The following is a 25,275-nucleotide window of genomic DNA, read 5'->3' as shown; positions in this document are numbered from 1 at the left end:
GTAGCACCAACCATGGCATACCCAAAATCAATCCGAACTGTGGGGCTGCAATTAAATCAAACGTGATTTCCTCCTTATGCCCAGATGTACAAATCATCTCCATGACTTGTGTCTGTTTCCGGATGGGCCCTGATATTAGTGGTGAACCATCCACAGATTGCACTCCCTCCATCTTTTGTTTATCAACCAAGGGTAATCCCAACTTTTCAGCAAATGAAATATCCACAAAATTGCCTGTAGCCCCAGAATCTACCATGGCCATCACTTCTTGTTTAGTACACGCAAAATATAATGTTACCAGAATGTATAAATGAGAAGTTTTACTTCCCATCGTATTTGCCATCAATCTTGGGAACCTGAATTCGTTCGGGCCTGACACCTGTGTTCCCCCTAAGGTTGGCCCAACTCTTTTCCCGACTCCTTAGTACTCTTTTCTCCACCCACCTTCTTTTGCGGGGTGTTGGGACAGGTACGTATAAAGTGTCCCGCCTGCCCACAATAAAGACACAATTTATTCATTTTACGTTGTTCCTTTTCTAAGGCTGATAATGGTCCTCTAATACTGCCAATTTGCATAGGTTGCGCTTCACTCAGTTTTCCTCCTCTACCTCTATCCAGCCTCGCAAATGGTAATACTTCTGGTCTTTTCTTATCCCCTTTTCGCTTATTCATCCTATGATCCAATCGTAATGCCAAGTCAATCATTGCCGTACAAGTACTTGGTTGCGGCTCTACTTGAGCAATAGCATCCTTGAGCTCTTTGCGTAACCCCTGGTAAAATAACACTGTTTGTTTAGCCACTGGCCACTCTGTTTCGATTACCAGCCGATTAAATTGTGTGACATAGGTGACCAAATCCCTTGTTCCTTGCTTCAATCCCAACAACTCTTTGTCCTGTGCTAAGGACACCTCTCTTCTATCAAATAGTCTGCCAAATTCTGCCAAAAAACCATCCCAATTATATAGCAATGGATCATCCTTTTGTACCAAAGGCATGGCCCAAGTCGCTGCATCTGCAGTTAAATAGGAGATTAAAAAAGCTGTTCTCGCCTGTATACTCTCAAAAGCTGTGGGTTTACACAAAAAATGTAATCTGCATTGCGTGAGGAACGTCATATATTTGCGAGGATCTCCCGCAAACCGCTCCGGCGCTGCTAGAGGAACACTGCTTGGAGGTTTCACAATGATTGTTGGATTTTGACTTGTGGACGCTCCCTGAGTTCTGTTGCCTTCCAAAGGAATTCCCTGAGCTACCAAACTCTGAACTTGTGTTTTTAGATTATCTGACTTTTGTCTGGTATGTGCCAACTCCAACTGAATATCCTGAAGAGCCTTTAGCACATCGGCTAAAGGCGGAGGTGTCGCGTCCATTTGGCTTGGGTGGTTGTAAGTATCCCAATATGGGGGTGGCTTATTATGTCAATAATACTCAGTACAAGGGAAGAGAATTCAACACTCTCTCCCGAACCACAGAAGTCGAATGAAGTCGACCCTCCACCCGTGGTTGGCACAGGCACCTGATAGAGTAAACAGGACACCACGTGGCAGCCAATGGGGGGAAGAGGAGTTAGGAAGAGGCTGTGGATAGGGTGGGGGGGAAATTAGGAACACCGGTAAGAGGTTTAGGAAAAACCTATGTTGGATAGGACAAGGGAAGCAACGGGAAAGAACCCTACCTACTTTCCTCTGTACACTTTACACCTGTAGCCAGCATACCCTACACAGAATATAGACCTGAGATTTGAAACACCTTAATACGTGCATCTACCATAGTCTTAGACCTGTCCCTACGACCTCATAAACACAGAAACATAGATGATAATCTGCACATGTCATACTTGGGAGAAAATCCCACAGTGAATCAACAAGCACATGGCCCTTGGGCTTACAGAAAACAATGAATATGCACACATAACATGAAACATGGAACGTATTTGCAGCAACATAAATAACAAATAACGTGCCCCTTTTGATTTTAAAACGTGATTGGTTGTTATACAATGCAGTAATGGCTGTTCCACCCGCATTGATCAATGAACCTTGCGAGCGAACAAACTTCTAGCACTGGATTTTCAAGGCGGCAGGGTACTAGAAACAAGGACAAACTATTTTATGTCCGAGCGGTAAACGCGCCGTTTCCACACACAGCAAATAACACCCATAATAGCGTGATTCTGCCTGCCGCCACTCGCCCTGTACTTAACTCAAGTCCGGGAGACCCGCAAGTCTTCCCGGATGTAGCAGTCTTCAGCTTCTAAAATGGATTCTGCAGCCGCCTGTAGTCCGTGTTCCCGTAGAGAGTTTTCACATGCTGCTGCCTGTGTCGTAGCTTCGCCTGCTCCTGCTTTGATACACAAAATAAGCCACACCTGCCGTGGCTCCGTTACTCCTTATAAACGTTTGTTAATCCTTACCAGCTGTGTCAACGGCCGCACGGCCGCAACTACAATTTTCCCCGAAGCATGCTGGGAAATGTAGTTAGAGTTGAATTTGTGAATTCCACAGACCTCTACCGCCTTTTACACACTCCTTTCTTGCACCAGCCCTTTTTCCTGACACCACACTTCCTAATGGATACATTCATCTAAGCACCATCCTCTTTAATTTATAATTGCATGTTTCATTGTTACACTACACTCCTCTCTGGGACCTTTCCATATTTGGTAATAGTCCCATCTCCTAGTTACACAGTTTACACAACTTACAAACAATTTCAATTATCAAAGGTTACATCTGGTTAGAAACCTTTACCCCTACTTGTGACGCACATGGCTATTCTATGTAAACTTCATTGATGTAAAGAGGAGAGCAAACACATTTATTTTTGATCTATTGTTGCTGTTTTTATCACCCAAACATGTTGGTGTTTACATTTAATTCTAAACTATGCGACTTACCATTCCAGCGCACATGGCCCCAAACCCCCACACCTTGACAACTCTATTGAAAATCAATGATCTATCGGTGCTCCTTTGCCAGCAAGCAGCCCGCATCAGGTTTAATTGTCTGGACCTAACAGGTGGGCAGAATCCTCCTGTGATTCAATAACGGACTCCTTTATACTTACATAGATTGCATCTTCCCTTTACAATGAACATAGACCACAAAAAAGACCTACCTGAAACTGACCATCTGATATTCATCGCAACTGCTGCTGTCTTTCCCCAACCTTGTCAAACTAGTTTTTCAGTCACACAGAGTTTAGTTGCCCAACCAAGGTTTTTAGCCAGCGCAATTCCTAACTTGTCAGAGAACTCTGCGGCAAAACTGATCTGTATATTCATACTGCCCAAAACCTATTTCCCCTCGGACCCCCATGCATGTGTACCTATACATGTATGTTCAGGATTACTGCATCCCCTCACATTGATTTTCCCATTGCAAATCTCTTACCTCACATGCACATGTAGAGCTCCCTGCTGCCTGATTATTAAGCACTACGTGACATGACACACCTGTATTGCGTTTGTATTGTATCAGCAGTTTTGACACGTATTTGCTGTGTACATGCAATTCAAAAATGTATCAACTAAAACACAAACAACACTAAAAATAATGCATATCTCATTCCCATTAGGTACACTAGATTTATACTAAATTGCCACATTATGTCAACATCGCTGTCACCCCAGCCACCAATATGGTGCACGCAATTCAAACTTCTCTTTACCCGTGGAACCCTTATCAGCCACCCCAACGTTCCCCCCTTTAGTTAATAGATTAACTAACAAACCAATTTCCAACTCATCAATCTCACCTTCTTGGGGTAATGAAACCTTATAGCCATCTCTCATATTAGTCCCCTCCCACCCTTGATCCTCCGATGGACAATCCCAATTCGCCCTTCCACCAATTCCGTAATCTACCCGTTGTCCTACATATTCATCCCAACCTGGTGGATGACATAAACTACTCCTGTATTCATTTCAAAATCAGTTTGAGTGCCCATGTGACATGGAATGGCAGTGGCGCTAGACTTAGACTGGGTCAAGACCATCATAGCAGCAGCTCTAGGTATTTGGGCAGAGAAGCACCATAGACATAGTTGACAGGAACAAAAGAAAATTAACAAAAAGACAAAAATAGCTAGGAGAACCTTCATAGTTATGCTCACCCATGAAGGTACCCAAGAAAAAAGAAAGTAAAAAAAAAGAGTCATCAGCAATTCCTGCCTCCCTTTCCATGACCCCCCTCAGGTTGTACAGTGCACCAATCGTTTGGGCCAGAGTTCCATTGTCCAAATCATTGGGAGGTTCATATGTGCAACACATACTCCCAATCCTCTGGCAAATCTCGCCCTCCATAGCCATTTGGAGGTGGAGGATGTACCGATTCTGCGAGACTACAAACTGCAAGGCCCTGCATTCTTCTTTAATTGCACTAAATGCTGATTCAGAGGAATTAATAAATAATAATAATTCATAGTAAACAAACAATTTGTAACCACTTCGGGTTGGCCACTGTCTGTAAACCAGGGGCCAAAAGGGAAGTAAAAAACATCTCTGTCCGGCTAAAAAGTCGAAACTGTTCAGGAATGTTCATAAGAGCCTCAGTGGATGCTGATGAGATGTAGTTTGATCTTCTCGATCGTTTCAAGGATTCAGTTTATACGAAAGTCTGTAAAGTTCCTTAATTGTCCATTTCTGATGACACAAGGGATGCAAGGGGTGAAGGGGACAAAGGGGCACAAATGCAGACTCGGATTTGGATTTTGTGAATGTCATTTGGCTCTGGGGAACCACAAGGACGGGCACGTGCAACGTGGTGAGACTGCAAATTCCTCGCCAGGCTGGAGCTAACTGCTTGTAGGAAAAGGGTCCACAGGACGAGCACAAGTCGAGAAGTGCTGCCATACCTCCAGCCAGATAAGCGATGTGAAGCGTGATGCTGCACTTTCGATTCATGCCTACATGCACTGTGCCATTGCCCTTAAAGCACAGAGAAAAATGTGTAAATAACCAGATCTTAACAGGTTTCTCTAGCTCCTTGAGCCATGTTAAAAAGTTCACATACTTTTTCCATACACTTCCAAATATTTGCTTTATTTGTGCCACCCCTTCTTCAGGAAGTCTCACCAATCCTCCTGTTCTGCAACTCTTCTTCACCGATTGCTGCCATTTATTGTTCACGATAATTAGTCCTGCAAGATTAAACTGTACTCTTTCCATGCAACCGACATCCTTCTGTTTGTCTCCATTTAATGGTAAACATTCTTCTTTGAATGAAAGGGTGGAAGCTGCTACAGATTTCCCCTGAAACTGCGTTCTGACCCTGCACAAGGCTAGGTGCACTAGATACTGTGCTTCCACTACCTCTACATTGTCTGGAATAAATAATATAGGGACACAAGAAACATAAGAAGGGATAAGAGAGAAAATATAACACAATTCTGCCGCTTTCTCTCTCCCCACCATCTTCATATCATACCAGGAATTATCTGATACAAAGCTGTGTACGTCATTTACTGTTTCTAAATGTACATCTTCATCATTATTTACAACATCTATTTCAAGGTCTTGATGTGCTTTTAATAATTTTTGTGCCGTATTCATAGTACTTGATAACTCATACCCATTTACATTCCTACTATTGAGAACAAATACCACAGAAATCAAGAGAGAAATAGATCTACACATTCACATACACATTTTTAAATGCATTCTTTTGTTTTACAGTCTGAATAGCAAATAGCAATTCTCGATCTCTGTATGCCCGATCCCCCTTTCACTAGCATGAACTGCATTTCCTTAGGGCACACTTACCTTTTTAGGACTGCTCTTCCCCAGGTGTCAGTGGAAGGACTCCGGTATCCCTTTGTACGTCATGGACTTGGATCCAAGTTTTGCTTCCAACAACTTCGACTGCAGTCGGTGTCACAAGATCACTCGATGAGGCCCATGGAAAGGTTGTTAATTCCAGTGGCGAACAAAGGAACGCATGTAGATTAAGTTCCTAGAGAGTAGCAATGGTTGCTGTTGATCTTGGTGTTTTCTGTCTTTTCCCGTTTCTTGCTGGTGTGATGCCGTAACCTGAGAAGACACAATCTTAACGCTCTTAGTCGAGGCCCGAAGATATTTCCCAAACTCTTCTCCAAGAATCTCTGCATCTGAACCTGTGCATGTGGGCGAGAGTGGTGTGTACATTATACGCCCTGTCACCACCTCATGAGGACTGAGGTGGTGAGAGTGATGTATACAATATATGCCTCGTCACCACCTATGAGAACTGAGGTGATGATCTTTCCCTGGCTTATTTCATAAGTAAAAAAGGGCCAATGGAAGACTGTACAACCAACCTTTTCGCAATTCACTACATCGTTTAGACAACTGAATTTTAAGCAAACCATTAAGCATTTCTACTACTCCGTTGGCTTGTAGGTGATACACTGAGCACAACCTGTGCTTAATCCCCAGAAGGGATGTAATCTCAGCAAATAATGCATTAAAAAATGGGTCCCATTATCTGATCTTAGTACTTCACATATTCCCTACTGTGGAAATACCTCCCTCACCAGAAATGTAGCTGCCAATTTTGCATCAGGATGCACACAGGGACCAACCTTAAACCATTGGGAAAATGGTTACACAATTACAATCAAATACTTGAAATTACCACACTTCTGTATTATATCAACAAAGTCAATGTGAAGTTCTCTGAAAGGACCTGAAGGCCAGGGAATCGCCCCTCTCACTGCTTTCATGGTGTTACCAGGATTGCATTCTTTACATACTATACAATTCCCTACAAACCTACTTACCTGAATATTTGGTATAAACCACTCCTCCTGGACTTCTGCTGCTATTTGTTGTTGGGACATATGTGTTGGGCAGTGTAGCTGCTCTAGTGCCACAAGAAGAAGTTCTACAGGTAGTAATACCTTTCCCGTCAACTCTCCTCTCTCCACAACAAATCTGTGAGCGAGGGCATACATCCCCTCTTTGCCCAGAGCTCCTGCTCCTCTTTCCCTGCATTTCTGTGACTTTCCCTGCATTTCTACTATTTGAAGTAAAGGGACTGCATTATATGGAACTGGCAATTGTACCTGTTGGGACACCATTTCCATTTTTGGAGGTTCTTGAAAGGGCAAGTATGATGCTGCCTTTGCTGCTCTGTCTGTGGCATCATTACTATGTGCTATTAAATCAGTTCTATTAGTTTGCATCGCACACTTCACTATTCCTACCGCTAAGGGGAATGTTAGCGCATCGATTAGTTGGGATAGCAGAGCTGCATGCTGGACTGGGGTCCCGTCAGATCTTTTAAACCCTCTTTTCTTCCATCCAGTTAACCCAGAATGTACTGTGTAGGTGACATACGCAGAGTCAGAGTATATAGTGACTGCCTTCCCCTTACTCATCTCTAGGGCCTTGATGAGTGCCAATAGTTCGGCCACTTGTGCAGAGTAATGGGGAGGCAGTCGTTTCTCCACTCCAACCGGGTGTTCCCCAGCCACAAGAGCTACAACAGCCGGCCCTGTGTGCCTCTCACCAGTGCCCTGATTAATTGCTGATGACCCATCAACAAATAGTACCTTGCCTCCTCCCTCCCTCATATGTTGCAAAATCTTGGACAATGTCGTCAGGTTTCACTGGTTCGGCTAAGAATGTTCCCGGATTGACTATTTGACACCTTACCAGATACCAGATTTATGGAAGCATTTGACAAAATAACTTCGCACCCTGGTACTCTTTGGGTTGTAAAAGTACACTTAGACATTTCGAAGATAGCAAAAACTGCATGCTCCACAAACAACGTCATCAGGTGACGCATAGTAATGGTTGAAGACTTTTTTATCACAAAAGCTGCTACCTCGAGAGCTTGTTCACATGGAAACTGACTTTGCATAAATGAATCAAAAAGCCTGCTGTAGTAAGCCTAGGACTTGTAACCTAATGATGTTTTTTTGAGCCAGGACTGCTATCATTACTTTTCCATCTGTATGTGAAAATAGAAAATATTGTTTCTGGTAATTCGGGCTCACCAAAACTGGATCATTACTGATTTCAGTCTTCAGTTCCCAAAAACATGTTTTCATTTCCTCTGGCCACCTTATCGGACCCTTCTCCTTCTGTGCTTCCTTGAGCGCTTAAATTAGGGGCCTCATGTAACTAGCATAGTCAAAAATCCAGGACCTAAATTAGTTACAGAGCTCCAGAAACTGCTGCATCTGTTTTACCGTAACTGGCTGAGGCATATTCTGAACTGCGGTGGCTCTCTCACCTTTCTCCCTGCCTACAATATTACCTGTCGCAAATTTACTACTGTTGTCTGGCAATACTGCAATTTATCTTTGTCCACTTTGTACCCCTTTCTCCGCGAGCAGGGTGAGGAGCTTGATTGTGTCTCCTCGACACTGCTCTTCAGAAGTGCTACAGACCAATAAGTTGTCCACATACTGAATAAAGGTACTGGGCACTTGTAAGTTTCCCAAATCCATTTGGATTAGCCTGTTAAAAACACTCCGGGATTCACAATACCCATGGGGTAACATTGTGTGCTCAAATCTGTGCCCATGATACATATACACCATGAGGTACTGGGAATCAGGATGTAAGGGGACCGGGAAAAAGGCATTTTATTAATCAATTACTGTAAAATGGGTCGACCCAGTAGCGATGTTACAGAGAATGGTGGCAGGATTTGGTACCACCAGAAACTCTGCTTCAACAATGTTGTTCAAAGGTCGCAAATCCTAGACCATCCTCCAACTGCTCCCCTTTGCTTTCTTTGCAGGTTAGATGGCCGTATTAAATAGGGATATAGGTGGTTGTACAATGCCTTGTTTTAACAATGCCATAATGGTCTCATAAATCCCTTTGTCTGCCTCCCTAGGCATGGGGTATTGCCTAACTCATGGCAATATTGCTCCTGATTTTAATTTAATCTGTACTGCTCCTACACTTTTCAACAACCCCACATAATGAGGATTGCTGGTCCACAAGTAGTCCTGCACTTTCTCCAAAACCTCCTTCCAATATGGCGATGATTTCCTAACAACGAGCATAGTCTGTGGTGCTTCCCTTTACTCTATCATTACCTGGCAAGGCACCCCAATATCAAAGACCATCTCTCCTGTGTCTTCTGCATCCTCAAACAATTGCTCATCTGACACGTCTCTTAACAATCAGGTCGGATCGATACACCACACTGTGCACCATTCGCCTCCTTTCTCATCGGTGCCTGAGAGAACTACCCTGTCTTTCTTGAAAACTACTGCTTCTAACAGAATGGTAACAATAGTCCCTGGCGATATCTCCTGTGACTCAGTAGGCCAAAATAAAAATTCACTAGGTATGCGTCATGTTCGATCTTTTATTCCCGGGACGCAAGTCAACACTATCATCAACCCATACATAAATAATGTTGAATGCAGTGGCACCCCCATAGTCATGCTGTCAATATAATACGTGGGGGAAAGCGCTGCTTCTCTCACCGAGTACAATCCTGGAGTCGAGCATACTATGCCGTCTTTCGAAAAAGTAATAGACATATTAAGCTTGCCCAGGAGGTCCCTTCCCACAAGATTTGCCGGGGTATTCTTAAAAGTATAACAAGGGAGCAGATACAATTGGCTTACCTACCTTGATACACAGATACTCTGTGTAAGGAACCGACAGGACAGCCCTGTGTGTCCATCGTTTTGCCCAACTGGGGAAAACAACCTTCTTTGATGCACGATTTTGTAGCCCCTGTATCAATCATAAATGAAAACATCTGCTCACCTACCTTTACTCTTATCCGAGGTTTCTCTTCTGGATCAGTAGTAACCGATAGAACTGGACACATCAGAGATCCCTGTGGACTGTCCTATTCCTGGTACAGGTGAGCACCAGGAGGCTAAAAAGGATTTCCTCCAAACACACTTGCTCCGGTGTAGTGGGTGTCTGTTCCGTGGGGTAGAGGGTTTTTATCCCAAGCTTGTACCGGTGCCTGGGCTGACATGCTCGGTGGGGGCACATAGATCTGTGCCATTCCAGCTCCTGAGTTTTGATCAACCGAGACTTGCTGCGATGGTGCATAGTCTGGGGCATATGGCAAAGTTGGGGGATTCATTTGTGGGGGACCTGCATTGAAATGTTGCAGCCGGCTTCGACAGTCCCCTGCGACGTGTCCCATTCTCTCATAACCCAACAATGCACTCCATACCCCATACACTCCTCCCATCGGCCCATTAAACTGGGACCCCATTCCTCCAAACCCACCAAATGACCCAAAACCCCATGAAAACCCACCCTACCCTGTGGAAACACTCTCATTGGTCTCGGTCCAAGTATGTACCGATCCATCCATCTTTGTCCCATTCCGGTTTCCATTTGTCCCTGCTATCCTGAGTGTCTGTGCTGTCCCTTTTTGGAGCTTGTTATCATTGCTTCTAAAGAAATCTTTGCCAACTTTTTCTGAACCAGCTTGGCCTCGGTCTTCTGTGCTTGCTCCATGCTTTCCTTCTCTTTCTCCTGTTGCCTTTTACAAAAATGCAGAATGTGTGCTTGAATCTCCTGCCAACTCTTGGCCTCTATTCCTACTACTTTAGCCAGGTCATGCTGAACTTCTTTGGGGAGCCCCTTTTTTAACATGTGGTGGAAGATAGCCAGATTCTTGTCCCATGCTTCTTCTGTCTCTGCCCTCCACGTATCTTGAATTAATTGAATATGGGCAGTAGGATCCTCATCTCAGTTAATTGTTTTTGCCAAGATGGAGTTTATATCGGGCACATCAGGGTACATCATTCTCAATGCCCCCTAAACTTGTACCCTATAATTATTAAAGGTCGCTCCATCATGGGTGTTTGTTATCAATTGAACCCCTGAATATCCCGCTTTTTGCAGAGCTCATCTCCCCGTTCCCCCATCAAGGCTGTGAAAAGGCTTTACATGTCCCCAATTGCTAACATGATAACAGCTGTTTGTTTTTTCCAAAGCTTAAATCCACTTCCCTAAAGTGAGCAAAGGAAGCGTCTTAATTAGATTATTCTGGTCCATATGTGACCACAGGACATAATACGCCTTCCCCTGACCCCACTGGAGTAGTTGGAATTGAGTTGCCCTAACCTTTACTGGGGCTTTTTTCCATCTGTCCTCCGCCTGTCCCTACAGCCATGTGAGCCCCATGGTGCGTCCGAAGGCCCCATGGTGTGCTTTCCCTAATTACTGCGGGAGCAGGAGGCACAACTACTACCCCTTGTCCTCCCTGCTCGTCATCTGTTTCCAATTCATCCTGTTCAACCTCTGTCCCTATATCCACGTCCCCTAATCTTTCTATGGGGGCGGAAGCATATTCGGCGCTGCCATAGCATGCCGCTTCCCTTTCTCCTTGTTCTGATCCGTACCTGTGGCGACATGTCCTTCCTCCAAATCCACATTTACTCTTGTTATAACTGATTTATCTAACCTAACGAGGATCTGACCATGCCTCAATTTCCATTTCTGGACCTCCTTCACTTGCCTATTAACTCCTTCCTGTTCTTCACTCTTGCTCTGTTGTAACAGCATTACTTCATTCTCCACTAACCTTACTGCTTCTTGCCATTTCTGTTGTTCTTGCCTCTCTACCACCAGCCACAATCTGTCATCTATTCCAGTGACGGGGGCACCTACTCCCTTCTAAACTCTTCATCGCTCCTTGCTCTTGTTCCTTCAGCTCCAATTCCGATGCTGATCAAAATATTGAATAGACTTTTCTCATTCCACCTTCCATTTGAGACCCATCAATAACATTTACTAAAGAAGGTGTTATTCTCCTTTTCCCCTCACGATCCCATCTTTCGAAGATTGGAGCTGACAGGGGTGTCACCCATGTCCGTCTTGTAACCACCGTAGTGGTTACTGGAGAGTATGGAGGTTCAAACTCAAGGTTAGTATATCCTTCTGTGGGTAACAAAGGATAGCAGCCACATGGGGGCGGTGCAGAAGAGACTCCTACACCATATTTTCTTGCCCCCTCCTCAACAGTCATAACTTTATGGGTCTTCTTGTCCTTCTCATACAACCTCCATAACTCCAAGATATTCAATCTATTCTCCAATTTTGAACTTTTATGCTTAGTCACTAGGAAAGTATGCAAGTTCTCCGACATACCCTCATCATAAGACTTTCCGTTAGGCCAGGAATTAAGCATTTTGCCTTTCGTTTCCCTCAAAAAATTCTCGATGGTATTTCAAAATGTTCACCTTATATCCGGGGAGCACCTGCCATAAATGATTCAATGACATTTCAATATTCGATATCAATGTAACTCAAACACATTTTCAAAAATCGCGATATAAACCCCAAGAACCAAACCCACAGCACAAAAATTACCACCCACAAAAAAATCCCCTTTTTCTTTCCCCTTTCTTAATTTCATGCACTCACTCTCCTTACTCGCCTTTACTACTACCGTCTCGGTAATCAGATACTCCTCAGGCATACAATAAAGACAACATATTATCAAAACACATGCTGGCAAAAAATGTTCTTTACTTCTCTGAGATTTCTCCTTTACTCAAGCATAAAAAGCAGCGCAATGTTTCCCACTACAAAACCGCTGTACTCTATTCTTTACTAGTACAACACTCTTGACTACAGTGCTGTCTTTTCCTGACTACAGGAAGATACTCTTCACTACTTTGACGAACCAAGAAAAAGGGAGACACAGACTCTGTCCACACAATTGATACAAAGTAAGGGGTTACCAAGGGTGCACTCCTGAAAGTTATCTACAGGTGGTCTTACCATAAGATGCCACCTCATACTAAGGCAAGGGCTCCTGCCAACCAGACAAGCAACCTGAAGGGTATCAAGACTATCCTTACAATGGACGTGCAGGAGACCACACCTCTAAAATTACAAACTAGGTAAAAACGTACAACTTACAACATAGAACAATTCATTCACTCCTCCAAAAACACTCACTCTTACAACCTACTTGACCTCATCTAACCTTTGACTTTGGGACGAAGACAAAATGGAAAAGTCCACTCACTGTGGGACTTATCTATGATACCCATGTTTTCTTGAAGTCAGCTTTTATGGTTTTCTCCAGGGATTTTAGTAGCCTATAAGGTTTTGGGTGGATCACTTTTCCCAGAGTGGTATGTATCTTGTGGGCAATTCCCTAAACTCACCCAGGTTTGGAAGAAAATACATCCACATTGCACTCGATCCACTGTGTCAGTTCTTGATGCTGGATAATTGTTAGTCTTACAGGAATGGTCTCTCCCATTACTTTAACTGGCATTGGGCTCCTCCAGGTATTGTTGGCATATAGAAGGAGCAGTTGTGAGGTGCTATTTTCCCTCCACGGTTTCAGTTTACATGGAATAAATGAGAGGTTCTATGATGATCTGCCTGTTTTACTTTCAGTTAGTGGGGATATGATGTCCGTGATGGTGAAGGGTCCATGCCATCTGCCCAACAGTTTATTTTGGGTGGTTGACAACAGGACCATCACTTGCTCTCTCACTTGGAAACTACATAGGTGGGCCATTTTGTTACGTGCCTTTTCCTGCCGTGATTGGGCTTCTGGTAAGTGGGTCTTCACCAAATGCCATACCATCTCCATGTATTCTCTGGTGTTTTGATCATTGGGTTGATGCTTGTCTGGTGACTGTCGGGGTTTCCCCATCTTCTCAGAGAATGGATACAATGTTTTTGAGGTTTCGTTCATACCCAAGCTCTAAGAGGGAAAATCTGGTTGAGACCTCTGGGGTTTTCGTTACGGCGAATTGGGCCTAGGGGACCAGATCATACAAGTTCCATCCACCATCTGACACTAGCTTGCTGAGAATGTCACTAAATCATTCAAATGAGGATGGTAAATGGAGGTTCTTATGGTTCGAATCTTCATTAACTCCATCATTTGTGCCATTCATTTTGACATGAAGCTGGTTCCCTGGTCTGTAAAGATCCCTGCAGGGAATCACACTCTTATGAAGAATGGGATGCGTATCTTCAGTATCACGTTGGTGGTGTTTCACCGCTTCAGGAAGGCCTCTGGAAATCACGTTGCGTAGTGCACAATAACCAGGATGTATTGTTTGCCTGAGTTTGAAGGTTCTAGTGGTCTGACTAGGTCCATGCTGATTTGATCAGAAGGTACCCCTATTATGGGTAAGGGTTGGAGCAGTGCCCTAGGTACATCCTCTATGCAGGTCTTATGGCAAACTGGGCAGCATGCAGAGAATTGTTTGGTCTCTGTATACACACTGAGCCAGTAGAACTGGCTTGTAAGCTTCTGCCGTGTTTTCTCTAACCCTAGGTGTCCAGCTGTTAGATAAGAGTAGGCTTGTACTAACATGGCTTTCCAAAAAGGTTTTGGAACCAGCAGTTGTTGGTAGTTGATGCCACCCTAGAGGATTCCACTATTCTCAATGAAATGAGGCGTCTTGAGACATTGGCTTTCAGCCTTCGAGACACAGTTCTTCCTGCTCCCTGAAGGACTGGATGTGTTTTATGTGCCACCACAAATTCTATTGAAACATGTCCGGGTATATCTCTGGGTCAGTCTTCTGTTTCTTGGGCTTTGCTTAGTTTGTGAAATCCTGCCTTTGAGCATTCTGTCGTATCTTGGGTTTTGGACTCCTTGATACCCGTAATGCAGTGGTATTCAAACTGTGGGGCGCGGCCCCGTGGGGGGCTGCGGCTGCATCCCTGGGGGGCCGCAAGAGCCCAGCATGAAATGTAAAAAAAAATATATGTTTTTTTTATATTGGAAGAAATGGGCAGGGGCTGCTCACATGATCGCGCTGAAGCATGACACTGTCACAGGCACCAATGAAAAAGTGGCCTGTGGTTGTAAATGGATATTCATTGACAGACTGTTTGAATAGTACCCAAATGGGTGCTTTGTGTTAAAATGTAAGTACATTGTGATATTTAGAGAATATTTATTCAGCAACAATGGTCAAAATTACTAACTACAATTACTACAAAATTGTAACTCATCAAACCGGCCCACATTGGCCAAAAAGGTGGCCCATTTTGACTGGCACACACTAGCATTTTTATTTTTGGTACAGGCATTGGCCTATAGGCCAGTCCGAGCCTGGCGGCTCATCCATAATGGTGAGGGGGCGCCCACCCAGTGTCCCTCTCACCCATTATGGAGGAGCTAAGGAGCCAGCCCAGTGAAACAATGAGCACTTCCTCAGCTGCTTTTTCCAGCTGAGGGAGTGCTCCTGGGCTGGCTGAACTGTCAAAGGGAAACCCTATTTCCCTTTGACAGTTCAGTTCATTCCCCAGCCTCACATGCTCACTGAGCCATGCAAGGTTGGGGCGTTTTGCTTCGCCATCATTGCATAGCTCATTAGAAATGCTGACTGTGGCACTGCATGTCTGTATGTGCGAGGGGGAGCTCCTGCGCCTCCTCGCACATACGAACAGAGCAGCCTGGAACAGGGTATTTCAGCACCCACATGCAGGCCAAGGGGACCAGGCAAAAACCTTTTGAAGGCCACTGACCTAGTGGATTCACAATGTGAGGCAACTTCTTTGATTGGCATGCTCGTCAGAGTCTCATATACAAAACAATCCAGTGTGGTCGTGTATGGACATCACACATTTCGCAGCTATCTTTATAAAATTAAACACCAACACAGAGGGGCGGGTCAGGGGGGTCCCGAACAGGGCCTTCAGGTGTGTGTGATTATTGTCAATTGCCTGACTCTGCCGGACCCTGGTGTTGGGACACGTCAGGTAAACAGCTCTGGTGTTAGTCCATTGTCTGTTACTGTGTGAGAAAGTGTTTGTGTTGGAAAAGGGGAGGAGGTAGAGGTTATAAATATCCTACAGGGTAGGATGGGGAAAAGGTGTTACAAGGAAGGGCTACCACATCTCAACCTTCAACGTCCCACTCCACTCCCAGAAGATCCCTCATCCAGGTGATCCTCCCCCACTGGTCCACCCCCAGGAACTGGATCCAATAGCAATGGCCATATTCTGGCTACCTGAATGACAGATCCCCGGGGCCTAGTAAGGGAGACGCCTTCAGTTTTTCACAACAGTACACAGACCCTCATTCCCACTTTGCAGGTATGGTAAAGAATGGCGGTGATGGATTTACTGCCATGTTTACCGCACCATCATTACAACTTAAAGAGGCAGGTTGGAGTAAAAACCTCTAGCAGTTGGCTAGAGGTTTCTTCTCCCCATAAATTGTGGCATTTACCACCTGTAGTATATCTACCAAACCCTTATGGAGTCCTAATCATAATGGGAGATTACATTAATTAAGAATCTGGAGTTTTCACTTCCTCTATCTTTGGAGGTAGTTATGTTGCCATTGGTGGGAATTGCACTACAGCTTGGCTGATTTACACCAGATAAATCTGTCAAACTCATGAAGAGACATCCTAAAACAACACAACAGACCAAACCAAGGTACAAATGTAAGCAATCTTAAAATATCACTTTTTAGCATAATGTACGTGCATAGCAAAATGTAAAACGTGCAGGAACCCTCTTATGAACTTGGCCTTATAAAAAGTGCACATCCATCATCATGATAAAAGTAGAGTGCGGGTATGTGTGTTATGCAAGCGTGGTAACCGTTTCCTTTTCCTTTTAATCAGGAGGTTGGGACGCAGATGGAAAAGGTCCCAGTGTCTGGGACACATTCTGCCATCAGGGAGGCGGTCGCGTCTTTCAGAACCAGACTGGCGACGTAGCTTGTGGCAGCTACACTCAGTGGGAGGACGATCTGAAATGTATCAAACAGCTTGGACTGACTCATTACCGCTTCTCTCTTTCCTGGTCACGTCTGTTACCTGATGGGACGACAGGTTTCATCAACCAGAAAGGTAATTGTTTCTTAAAAATAGAAGGTTACAGCTTTTATTCAAGGTTATTGCTGTAGTTTGGCATAATTAATGCAGGGCTCAAGGCAGCAGGGCTTTTAACTACCAACTTTTCAGAATATGCATTTTTTGCTGTTTCGACAACACTCCACTAAAACGTGTTCAGTGTTCTAGCTTACCTTAGAAATGTACGTCTCTTAGATTTATGACTGATGCAACGAGTACAAGTATATCACGTGTGTGGATTTGGTTGGCTATGCTGTTATGGAACTAAATCTTCTGTATCTATAGTGAGCAAGTAAATGCCGAATATAAGCTACTTTGCATAACCAGCCTTAATATCGGGTCTGTGATGGCGTGTGTATTGTTCTAGGTTATTTAGTAGTTATGTCCCAATGGGCAGAAGGGAGTGGGGGGATGTTTAGAGAGTGCATCCCCTACAAGGGGTTCTAACGATTCTATGTTTCTTGTATGTAACTGGAAATGTATATTTCATATGTCTGCCGTATATTTATGTCACTGTAACCTTAAAGAAATGTGCCCAGATAGCTTTGGGCCAGGCGCGCTATATAAATTAACAAAATACAAAAAGATACAAATACATGTATTTTTCGTGGTTATGTTCCTCGTTTACTCTCTCTTTGTACAGTGTCCTTCGCTGGTGTACAGTGTCCATCGCTGGTGTACAGTGTTCATAGCTGGTGTTTTCATCAACTCTTTGTTTCGTAAATTAAAAGGTGGGTGAACCACACCGCCCACACCCCGCCTTCTAACCCCCAATACTCAACTCCACACATTCACATAAATATATTACAACAGCATGGACGACAACGAGGAACATTGCACGAGAGAAGTGCACATGAGGAAATTGACCAAGAAAAATAAATGCTTTACGACTCTAACACATTACAATAACCTTTGATGTATGCAAGATATTAAAGCCTATGACTCCCAATGATAATAGGCTGGCAGGTGAGTGCCATTTCATTTTCATACAAGGACGGTCTACAGACAGCTTTCCGTGAAGTTTTGGAGACACATTGGGCCAGATTCTCAGAAAGCAGAGCAAATGAATGGAGCGCAGAGAATGCACTGGTTTCATTTTCTCTGCTTTCAGAAATGTTCAGGTCACCTTATTCACAAAGGAGACCTGAGCATTTCAGGAGGGGCTGGACAAGCGTGCAAAGATGCGCTGTCCAGCCCCCTTGCCTCCCAACACTAATGTACGACAGACTTTCACTGAGACGGGAAATGCAGAGAGAAGTATTTCCATCCCTGTTTTGGGGATGGACAATCAAGTGTGACAGCTGAGGTTTAAACTGCAGCTGTCACACTTAAAAAATAATCATGACAGGGCTTGAAATTACCCAGTTCTGATTTGCACCTCCTCCTGTACCTGTTTCAAAAGCCGCAGTGAGATGATTCTCACTGAAGGGCATTTAAAAGCGCAGCCCATTTGTGAGTTCAGGATGCTCTTTTAAATTGTACAAAGGGTGGGGGAGAAGTGCAGCTGAATGAGTGCTTCCAGGATGTGCTTATTCAGATGCCCTTTGTGAATTGGGCTGCTCCTCTTTTTGGCATATAAAGTACTAATTCCATGGAGGTTTACGCGTACTTTTGCACTTATATGCACTTTGGGCAATTTTTTTTCAGCATCCAAGTCTTAGGCCTTAATTATGAGGTTGCCAGTACTGGCATCCTCGGCTTACCATTTTCGCCCCCAATATCCCGGTAATACTGGGATATTACGGACCGCGGCGGAACAGTACGTTCCTATTCACGTCGAGTCCCGTAGTTCACTGCCCTTACAGGCAGACTCAGAGTATGCCAGTCCGGAAAAGGTGCCAATAACTGTTGTTACGGGCACTTTTTTCCTGAACAGCGTGCTCTTGATGAGGGCCTTCAACCTAATTGTTTAACTCTCTATAGCTGTCCCTCCAGGGATGTCCTATTCAAAAAGCAAAAGTCCAATATGGAGGTTCAGACTTAATGGCTAAGTATTCCTTTAGTCTCCTGTTTAATCCTAAAATAAACAAAATGCCTATTCCCTTATTTAGTCCTATGCAGGGGGGTACTCACAGTTCTGATGTAATGAACCAGTATTCTTCGTGGTCCCTTTGGCGCAAGTCGAGAAGAATGGGGTTAAGACATATGCAACATTCATCCTAGTTGGAGCAGAATTGTTCCGTAAAAGTAAGCATCCTTCACCATATCAGTCTTTTCCAAAATGACCACCTGCAATCCAATCCATTGGTCAGAAACACATATCAGGCTGTATATTATTTATTTATTTATTATCTTTGTGTTTATTTTATTTATTTATCTTTATTTATTTTTCACGGTTATCTTATGTACAGCACTGCCCCCTCCTCTTTCCTCCGCACTTCTCCCCTTCCACCTCTCCCCTGCACTTGCCCGATCTCAATGTCACCTGGACTAGTAAGATCGCTGTCTGTCTTCCCTCTGTTTCCCCTCCCTTGCCTTGTCGCACCTTGAAACACTTGTGCATAGGCGCGTTATAAATGCCATATCATATATCATATCATATCATATGAAGGCTCTCTTTAACCTGCTCTGTGTGTTGCTATTCCTTGATTCCAACGCGCCTGGAAGTAGTGTTCTCTCCCCCGGCTATCCTAGGTTTTCTCTCTTTCTTCTAATTATCCCACCCCATCTAATTTCCTGCTTCCTCCACTGTTCTTTCATTTCCTGTCGTTACTTTCGTCGCAGGACTTCTTGACTTCGATCTGCTGTGCTATTGCGCAACCCGTTCACCATTGCCTTCCTCATCTGGGCCCAACACGTCCCCCATAGTGCTGCCTGACATTTAATTGTTTTTGTGCTACTTGCTGCCATGCTCGAACTCGCTCCATGTTCATTTGCACATGGAAATAGCCCACGCTGCCTTTTGTGTACTCTCGGCAGCGTTGAGCTTTCCCTGCAGGACCAGCCTCTAAGCGGCATTTACTCTCGCTTGAGAGCGTCCTTTCTTTTTTTTAGCAGCAGGCGTCTCTGCCTCACCGCTATGCTCATTGCTCTCTCCTCCTGAGAGCCACATTCCTTCTCTGATCAGCGGATGCTTTCAATATCTCATACTAACCACACTATCCTAGACAGTATCGGTCTACTGTTTAGTTCTCCTTTCACGAACCTCTCCATATGTTTTGAACATTTTTGGAGTTTCTGTTTCCTAATTACATTACCTGTATTCCTACTGCTGATCTCATATATCCTTGCCACTGTAACCTTCCAAACTGCAGGCCTTCATTCCCTCTGGCTCCCTGCCATTACAAGCAGCTCCCCTGGGGTTCGGATGCATTCTGTCACCTTCTACACTCCACAAGGAGCTGAAGTACTTTGGGCATTTTTCTCCTCTAGAGTTTTGGCCAGCGCTGCAAGGGTAACAAGCGGGGGCAGGTAACCTGTGCCCCATGGCTGTCAGGTCGGGTAGAGCGCCCGAACACCAGCACACCACAAGGGGCTGCTTCCCCCTCTCCCCCCTCACGCTTTCATGCAGGGGAGTTGCTAGGTCTGGAAAAGATCTGGGGCTAAGCTGATGTCGGAACTGTTGGGACTGGGGGCTAGCTAGTCTTTTGGCTGTAGCTCCTGAGATTCTATCCGGGGCTACAACCAAAAGATCAGGGGCTATAGCCTCCTTAGCCCCCCCCTAGCAACGCCCCTGCTTTCATGCCCTCTCCTGAGGGCAGACACACCATTGCCAAACACGAATAGGAAGAATTAAGGGCAAGGTGTATGCAACACCGTGCCCTTCCTTCCAATGAGGTGCTGAGCACCTGAGGAAGGAAAAGCTGGAAAGAGGCAGGGACCAACTGACCAAAAGCGCACCAGGGTGCGGAAGCCGTCGGTGCCAGCCGGCTGGGGGCTGGCAGCGCAGCCCCCCACACAGGCACAACAAAGACCCAGGGCCAGCCACTGGGTCCAATATAAGGAGCTGAGTTTCAGCAGGAAAACAAAAATAAATCAGTTTGGGACCTTGCACGGGGACCCAAGCAAAAGAGTTCACTGCGTACGCAGAGTCTCTCTCTTCTTTTTTGGCATCAACCTGCTCTTTGATTACTGCGAATAACGTGAGCTTGTTACGGGCTCCGTTTGGAGAACGGGCGACGGATCCTGAGGTTGTCCCCGCCAGAAGAAAAAGGAAGCAGCAGCAGAGAAAGAGATCCGCCAGCTTGACAGGGCGGACACTGCAGGCTCCAGCAGCATCAAGAAGGACCAGCATCAGTGCGGCATGGTTTGGCTGGTGTTCGCCGCAGTTCCAGCATGTTGCAACCAGCCTGGAACACAGGGTCCGCTTACACATACAGTGTGCTATAAGCGTCACTGTACTTTTAGCGAGCGCTGCTTAGCGACCAAACAGAAGTGGTCCAGTGTTTTTTCGGCCGACAGCCCCAAGACACAACAAGTTCAGGGCAGCGCAGAAGTTGCTGCAGGAGAATCTCGCTCATCTGAGTGTTTTTTCCTGGCAGGGCTCCGCGGATCAGCGGAACGGTCGGCTACGCAAGCACCAGGCTCCACTTGGAGGTGGAGCGAGCGTTCAGTGAAGTATCCAGGGACCGCTACAAAAGGATGGGTAAGAGAATCCCAGCCAAGGTTGCCCAGGCAACCGCCAGCAAAACGAAAACCCTGCACTGAAAACAGCGTTCGGAGCAGGTACAAACATTTTCAATTGTGGACAACACGCAGCAAAGCCAATTGCTTTACTGGCAAATAAGTCAACGAACCAGGTTTATATCTAAGTTTGCTTGGTCATGAAAAGTAACCCGGCAAGCCTAACGAATCTGCAGCCGCAAGGTTTTGGAAGCAGGATGACGTAGAGCAAGGGGCTTTGCACAACTCAGAGCCCGTGCTAGTGGCTTGATCACAAAAGCAACACTGCAAGCAGAACGTATCTGCAGCTACAAGGTCAGTGCCTTTTTCACAGGCATACCAAAGAATAAACCTAGAAAAGTTACAGCTCCAAAAAACAGTACCCTGAGCACGGGGCACAAAAAGAATAAACAATGCCACCCAAGTAAGTACCACAATAAGCGAAATCACAGCTACTGCAACTGGCAGAGGAGGCAGCAGAGCACTATGGATGGCCATGGGTCAGAAAGAACCTCTATGGAAAGCCAGAGGGTGAAGAAGCAGACACTGAGTAGAGGAGGAAGATACACCCCCACCAGCAAAAAAATCCAGGGAGATGCAGAGACAAACAGTCAGACACAAGAAGGGGGCAGCAAGAAAGGTAAAAAGTTGGCAAAAATGTCTTTATTGTTGGATAACTTTGCAGATGAATACTTAACACAAAAAAATGAAAATATAAAAAACAATTGAACAAATGATTATTGAAAACATACTACCCCCAGAACCAGTAGGGATTGTAGAAAAGGGAGGGGGAGCAGAAGGGCTTCTTAAAGCATGGACTGCCCTCACTTCAGCAACGGCAGGGTCAACCGCTTTAGGCAAAGTAGGGCTGACTGAACCCATAGCAGCCACCCCACAAACAGAGGGAGTAATGATTACCTGTGGGCAGCTAGATGAAAAATGTAAAGCTTTATAAATGGAAATATTAAATAGATGCAAGAAATCACTGGCTTGGAACATTGACAAAACAGTAAAGGATGCAATATGGAACAAGGATTACATAGAAGTGTTTGCACTTATTGAATCACAGCGTAATGGTTTGGATGCTTTCAGAGATCCCAAAAGAATCGAAGAAAAAGCGTTACCCAGAAATGCACATGTAGAGCGCAATTCGGACAATTGGTTAAAGGGTTTGATAATTTTAGCAACTGTTTTTCTTTTTAAAAAAACAGGATACGGATAGACAAAATCCGGGAGGTCAAAATTGCATATAAAGGGGATGCATGGATAGCATATGATGTAAGGGTCAGGAGATGTCAGAAAGACCAACGATGGATGGATGAAGTTCAAAATGATCTATATCTGATGAATGGGAAGCCCCCATCACAGGGTGAAATAGCACAGGCCTCTAACAACAAATAACACGCAGGGGGGCAACAGGGAGCCAGAACATGAAAAACACAGGAAGGAGGATCAGCCCTTTCGGAAGAAGCAGCCTTGCGGGGCTAAGTCTAAGACCCACAGCCAGTTTAAAACACAAAACACCAGCAAAGCTATGCCCATTTGCTGGAATTATGGGAAAAACCAATGTGCATGAGCAAGGAGTGCAGGTACAAACACAATTGTTCAAACTGCAGAGTAGTCCACCCAAACAGCAACTGCACCCGGCTGCTAGCTAAAGAAAAAAAAAAAAAAAAGAGGATCAATAATACAGGGCTTAAAATAAAGTTAACACCAGGCAGGACCCCCATCAACATTGAAGGTTTCAGAGCAGCGCTGGCTCCCAACCCGGACAGAAACATCAGCACAGCAATAGAAAAAGGTTTTAAAGAAGGTTTCCTCGTTCCATTTCAGAGAGATGGATCACCAAAAATCCCAAAAAACCTAATCTCAGCAAGAGATAACCCAGAAATAAGGAAGGCAAAAATGAATAAGGAACTGGAGCTGGGCAGAATAGGGGGGCCATGGGACAGAATGCCCTTCAAAGAATACAGTATCTCCTTTAGATTTAGTTCCCAGAAAGGAACCTGGCAAAATGAGGATGATACACTATTTATCATACTCAAGGGGTCAGTCACTCAATGACGGAATCCCAGAAGCGGAAACAGCAGTGACCTATGCACATTTTCAAGAAGCTCTGAGAATAATATAAAGCTGTGGCAAGAAGGAACTCATGGCAAAACTAGACATAGAGTCAGCATTTAGACTGCTACCAGTCCTCCTAATCTTGCAACATTGGCTGGGTTTCTCTTTTGACTATCAATTTTATGTGGATAGATGTCTGCCCATGGGCTGCACTGTATCATGCGCGCTAGTTGAGCAGTTCAGTTCATTTCTTCAGCGGGCATTCCAGAAGCAGGTACCGGGGGCTCAGATAGTGCATTACATAGATGATTTCATGCTGGCAGGTCCAGAAAGTAGAGGGGATTGCCAAAGGGCACTGTCAGAAATGATAAAAATGGCAGCACAGTGGGGCTTACCTCTGGCAGCTGATAAGACAACCAAACCAGCAAGTAACATCATTTTCTTAAGAATTGAAATAGATATGGAAGCAGGGATTTGCAAAATCAGAAAATGGGGAAAAAGAGAAAAAAGCTCAGTCAGGGAGATACAATCACTGGCTGGTAGCTTTGCATCTGGTGCTACATCATTGAGGTGGCATTATTGAGCCCTCTCTGCGTCAGTTTGCACAGAAGTACAACTGCGACAAAATGATTTGCTGCAAGTGCTATGCATGTCTTCACCCATGTGCAGTGAACTGCCGTGAGACGAAATGTGGGCACAACAACAATCTGCGACCCAAGAAGGTGGTCAAATAAATGAAAACATGTATGCTGCAGAAAGTTTCAAATAAAACTACTAAATTGTTTTAAAAAAAAATAAAATAACTGGCTGGTAGTCTGAATGTGGCAGCCAGGATAATACCACGAGGAAAGGTGTTCGCAAGAAGTCTGGAATGGACAAGAGCATGCAGCAAACCCCATCTACACATTAGACTGGGACAAAATGTGAAGAAAGACCTAAAAATCTTGGAAGACTTCCTCACATACTTCAACGGGGCAGTACTTTGACGCACACCATTGAACTCAAGGGACAAAAGGCTGCTTTTCACTGATGCAGCACGGAGCAAGGGTTTTGGGGCTATGCTAGAATCAAACTGGTTGGCCGGAGAATGGCCAGAAGCATGGCATCCAGCATCTGGGGCAGGCGCCTAGCAAATACTGACTTACTGCATGGTCTGACAGTATGGTGGTGGTGGAAATTATCAATAGAAGAACAACCAAATGCCATCTGGTACTAAAAATTCTAAGAGAACGACCAAATGCCATCTGGTACTAAACATTCTAAGAGCCATCACAAAAATCACGTTGTTTGAGAATTTCGTGGTCAGAGCTAAACACATTGCAGTGGACAAAATTTCGCCAAATGGCGCCCAATGCCCAGAAAGAGATGACAGAGCTCCCAAAAGACTGCTGGGAGATTCTAGAAAAATAGAAAAATTCACATCAACGCCGAACGTGGGGGCCGGGATGCTCAACCTGATCAAACACCTTAAACATGTGTATGCAGTGATATTCTACCCAGAGAAAATACAGACCCTGACACAAGGTTCCTTTTAGAGCTGCCAAAAGAGCCTTGGCGGACAACACAACATCTCAATATAGTTAGTGTCTGAAAATAGTACTAAATGTGTCAGGGCTTAACCATGTAGAATTTTTGACAACAAAGGACATCAATGCATTTCTGAGGTGGGCGTTCAGTCAGGGGTTTAAGACAGAATGGGCAAAAAGACACCTCACAGCAGTATCATTTTATTCAAAACTACAGGGTGACTCAGACCCCACGCAGAGTTCATTAATCTCATATGCCCTAAAAGGCTGGGGTAAAGTAGAAGGGCTACAAATAGACAAGAAACA

General features: G+C 44.7%; 1 protein-coding gene across 5 annotated transcripts in view; it reads left to right on the top strand.

Annotated features, from left to right (window-relative positions):
• LOC138516615 (cytosolic beta-glucosidase-like) overlaps positions 1–25,275 on the top strand; it is a 677,786-nt gene that overhangs the window by 184,261 nt on the left and 468,250 nt on the right. For all 5 annotated transcript variants that reach the window (XM_069631881.1, XM_069631880.1, XM_069631883.1 and 2 more), the window contains one exon: positions 16,547–16,774. In XM_069631881.1, coding sequence (XP_069487982.1) covers positions 16,547–16,774 — 228 coding nt within the window. The remainder of the gene's footprint in view (positions 1–16,546; positions 16,775–25,275) is intronic.

The sequence above is a fragment of the Ambystoma mexicanum genome, chromosome 6q (assembly GCF_040938575.1).
Source record: "Ambystoma mexicanum isolate Mex_15411 chromosome 6q, UKY_AmexF1_1, whole genome shotgun sequence".
Taxonomy (NCBI): Eukaryota; Metazoa; Chordata; class Amphibia; order Caudata; family Ambystomatidae; genus Ambystoma; species Ambystoma mexicanum.
The sequence above is the reverse complement of the archived record's forward strand: the minus strand, read 5'-3'. Positions and strand labels throughout refer to the sequence as shown.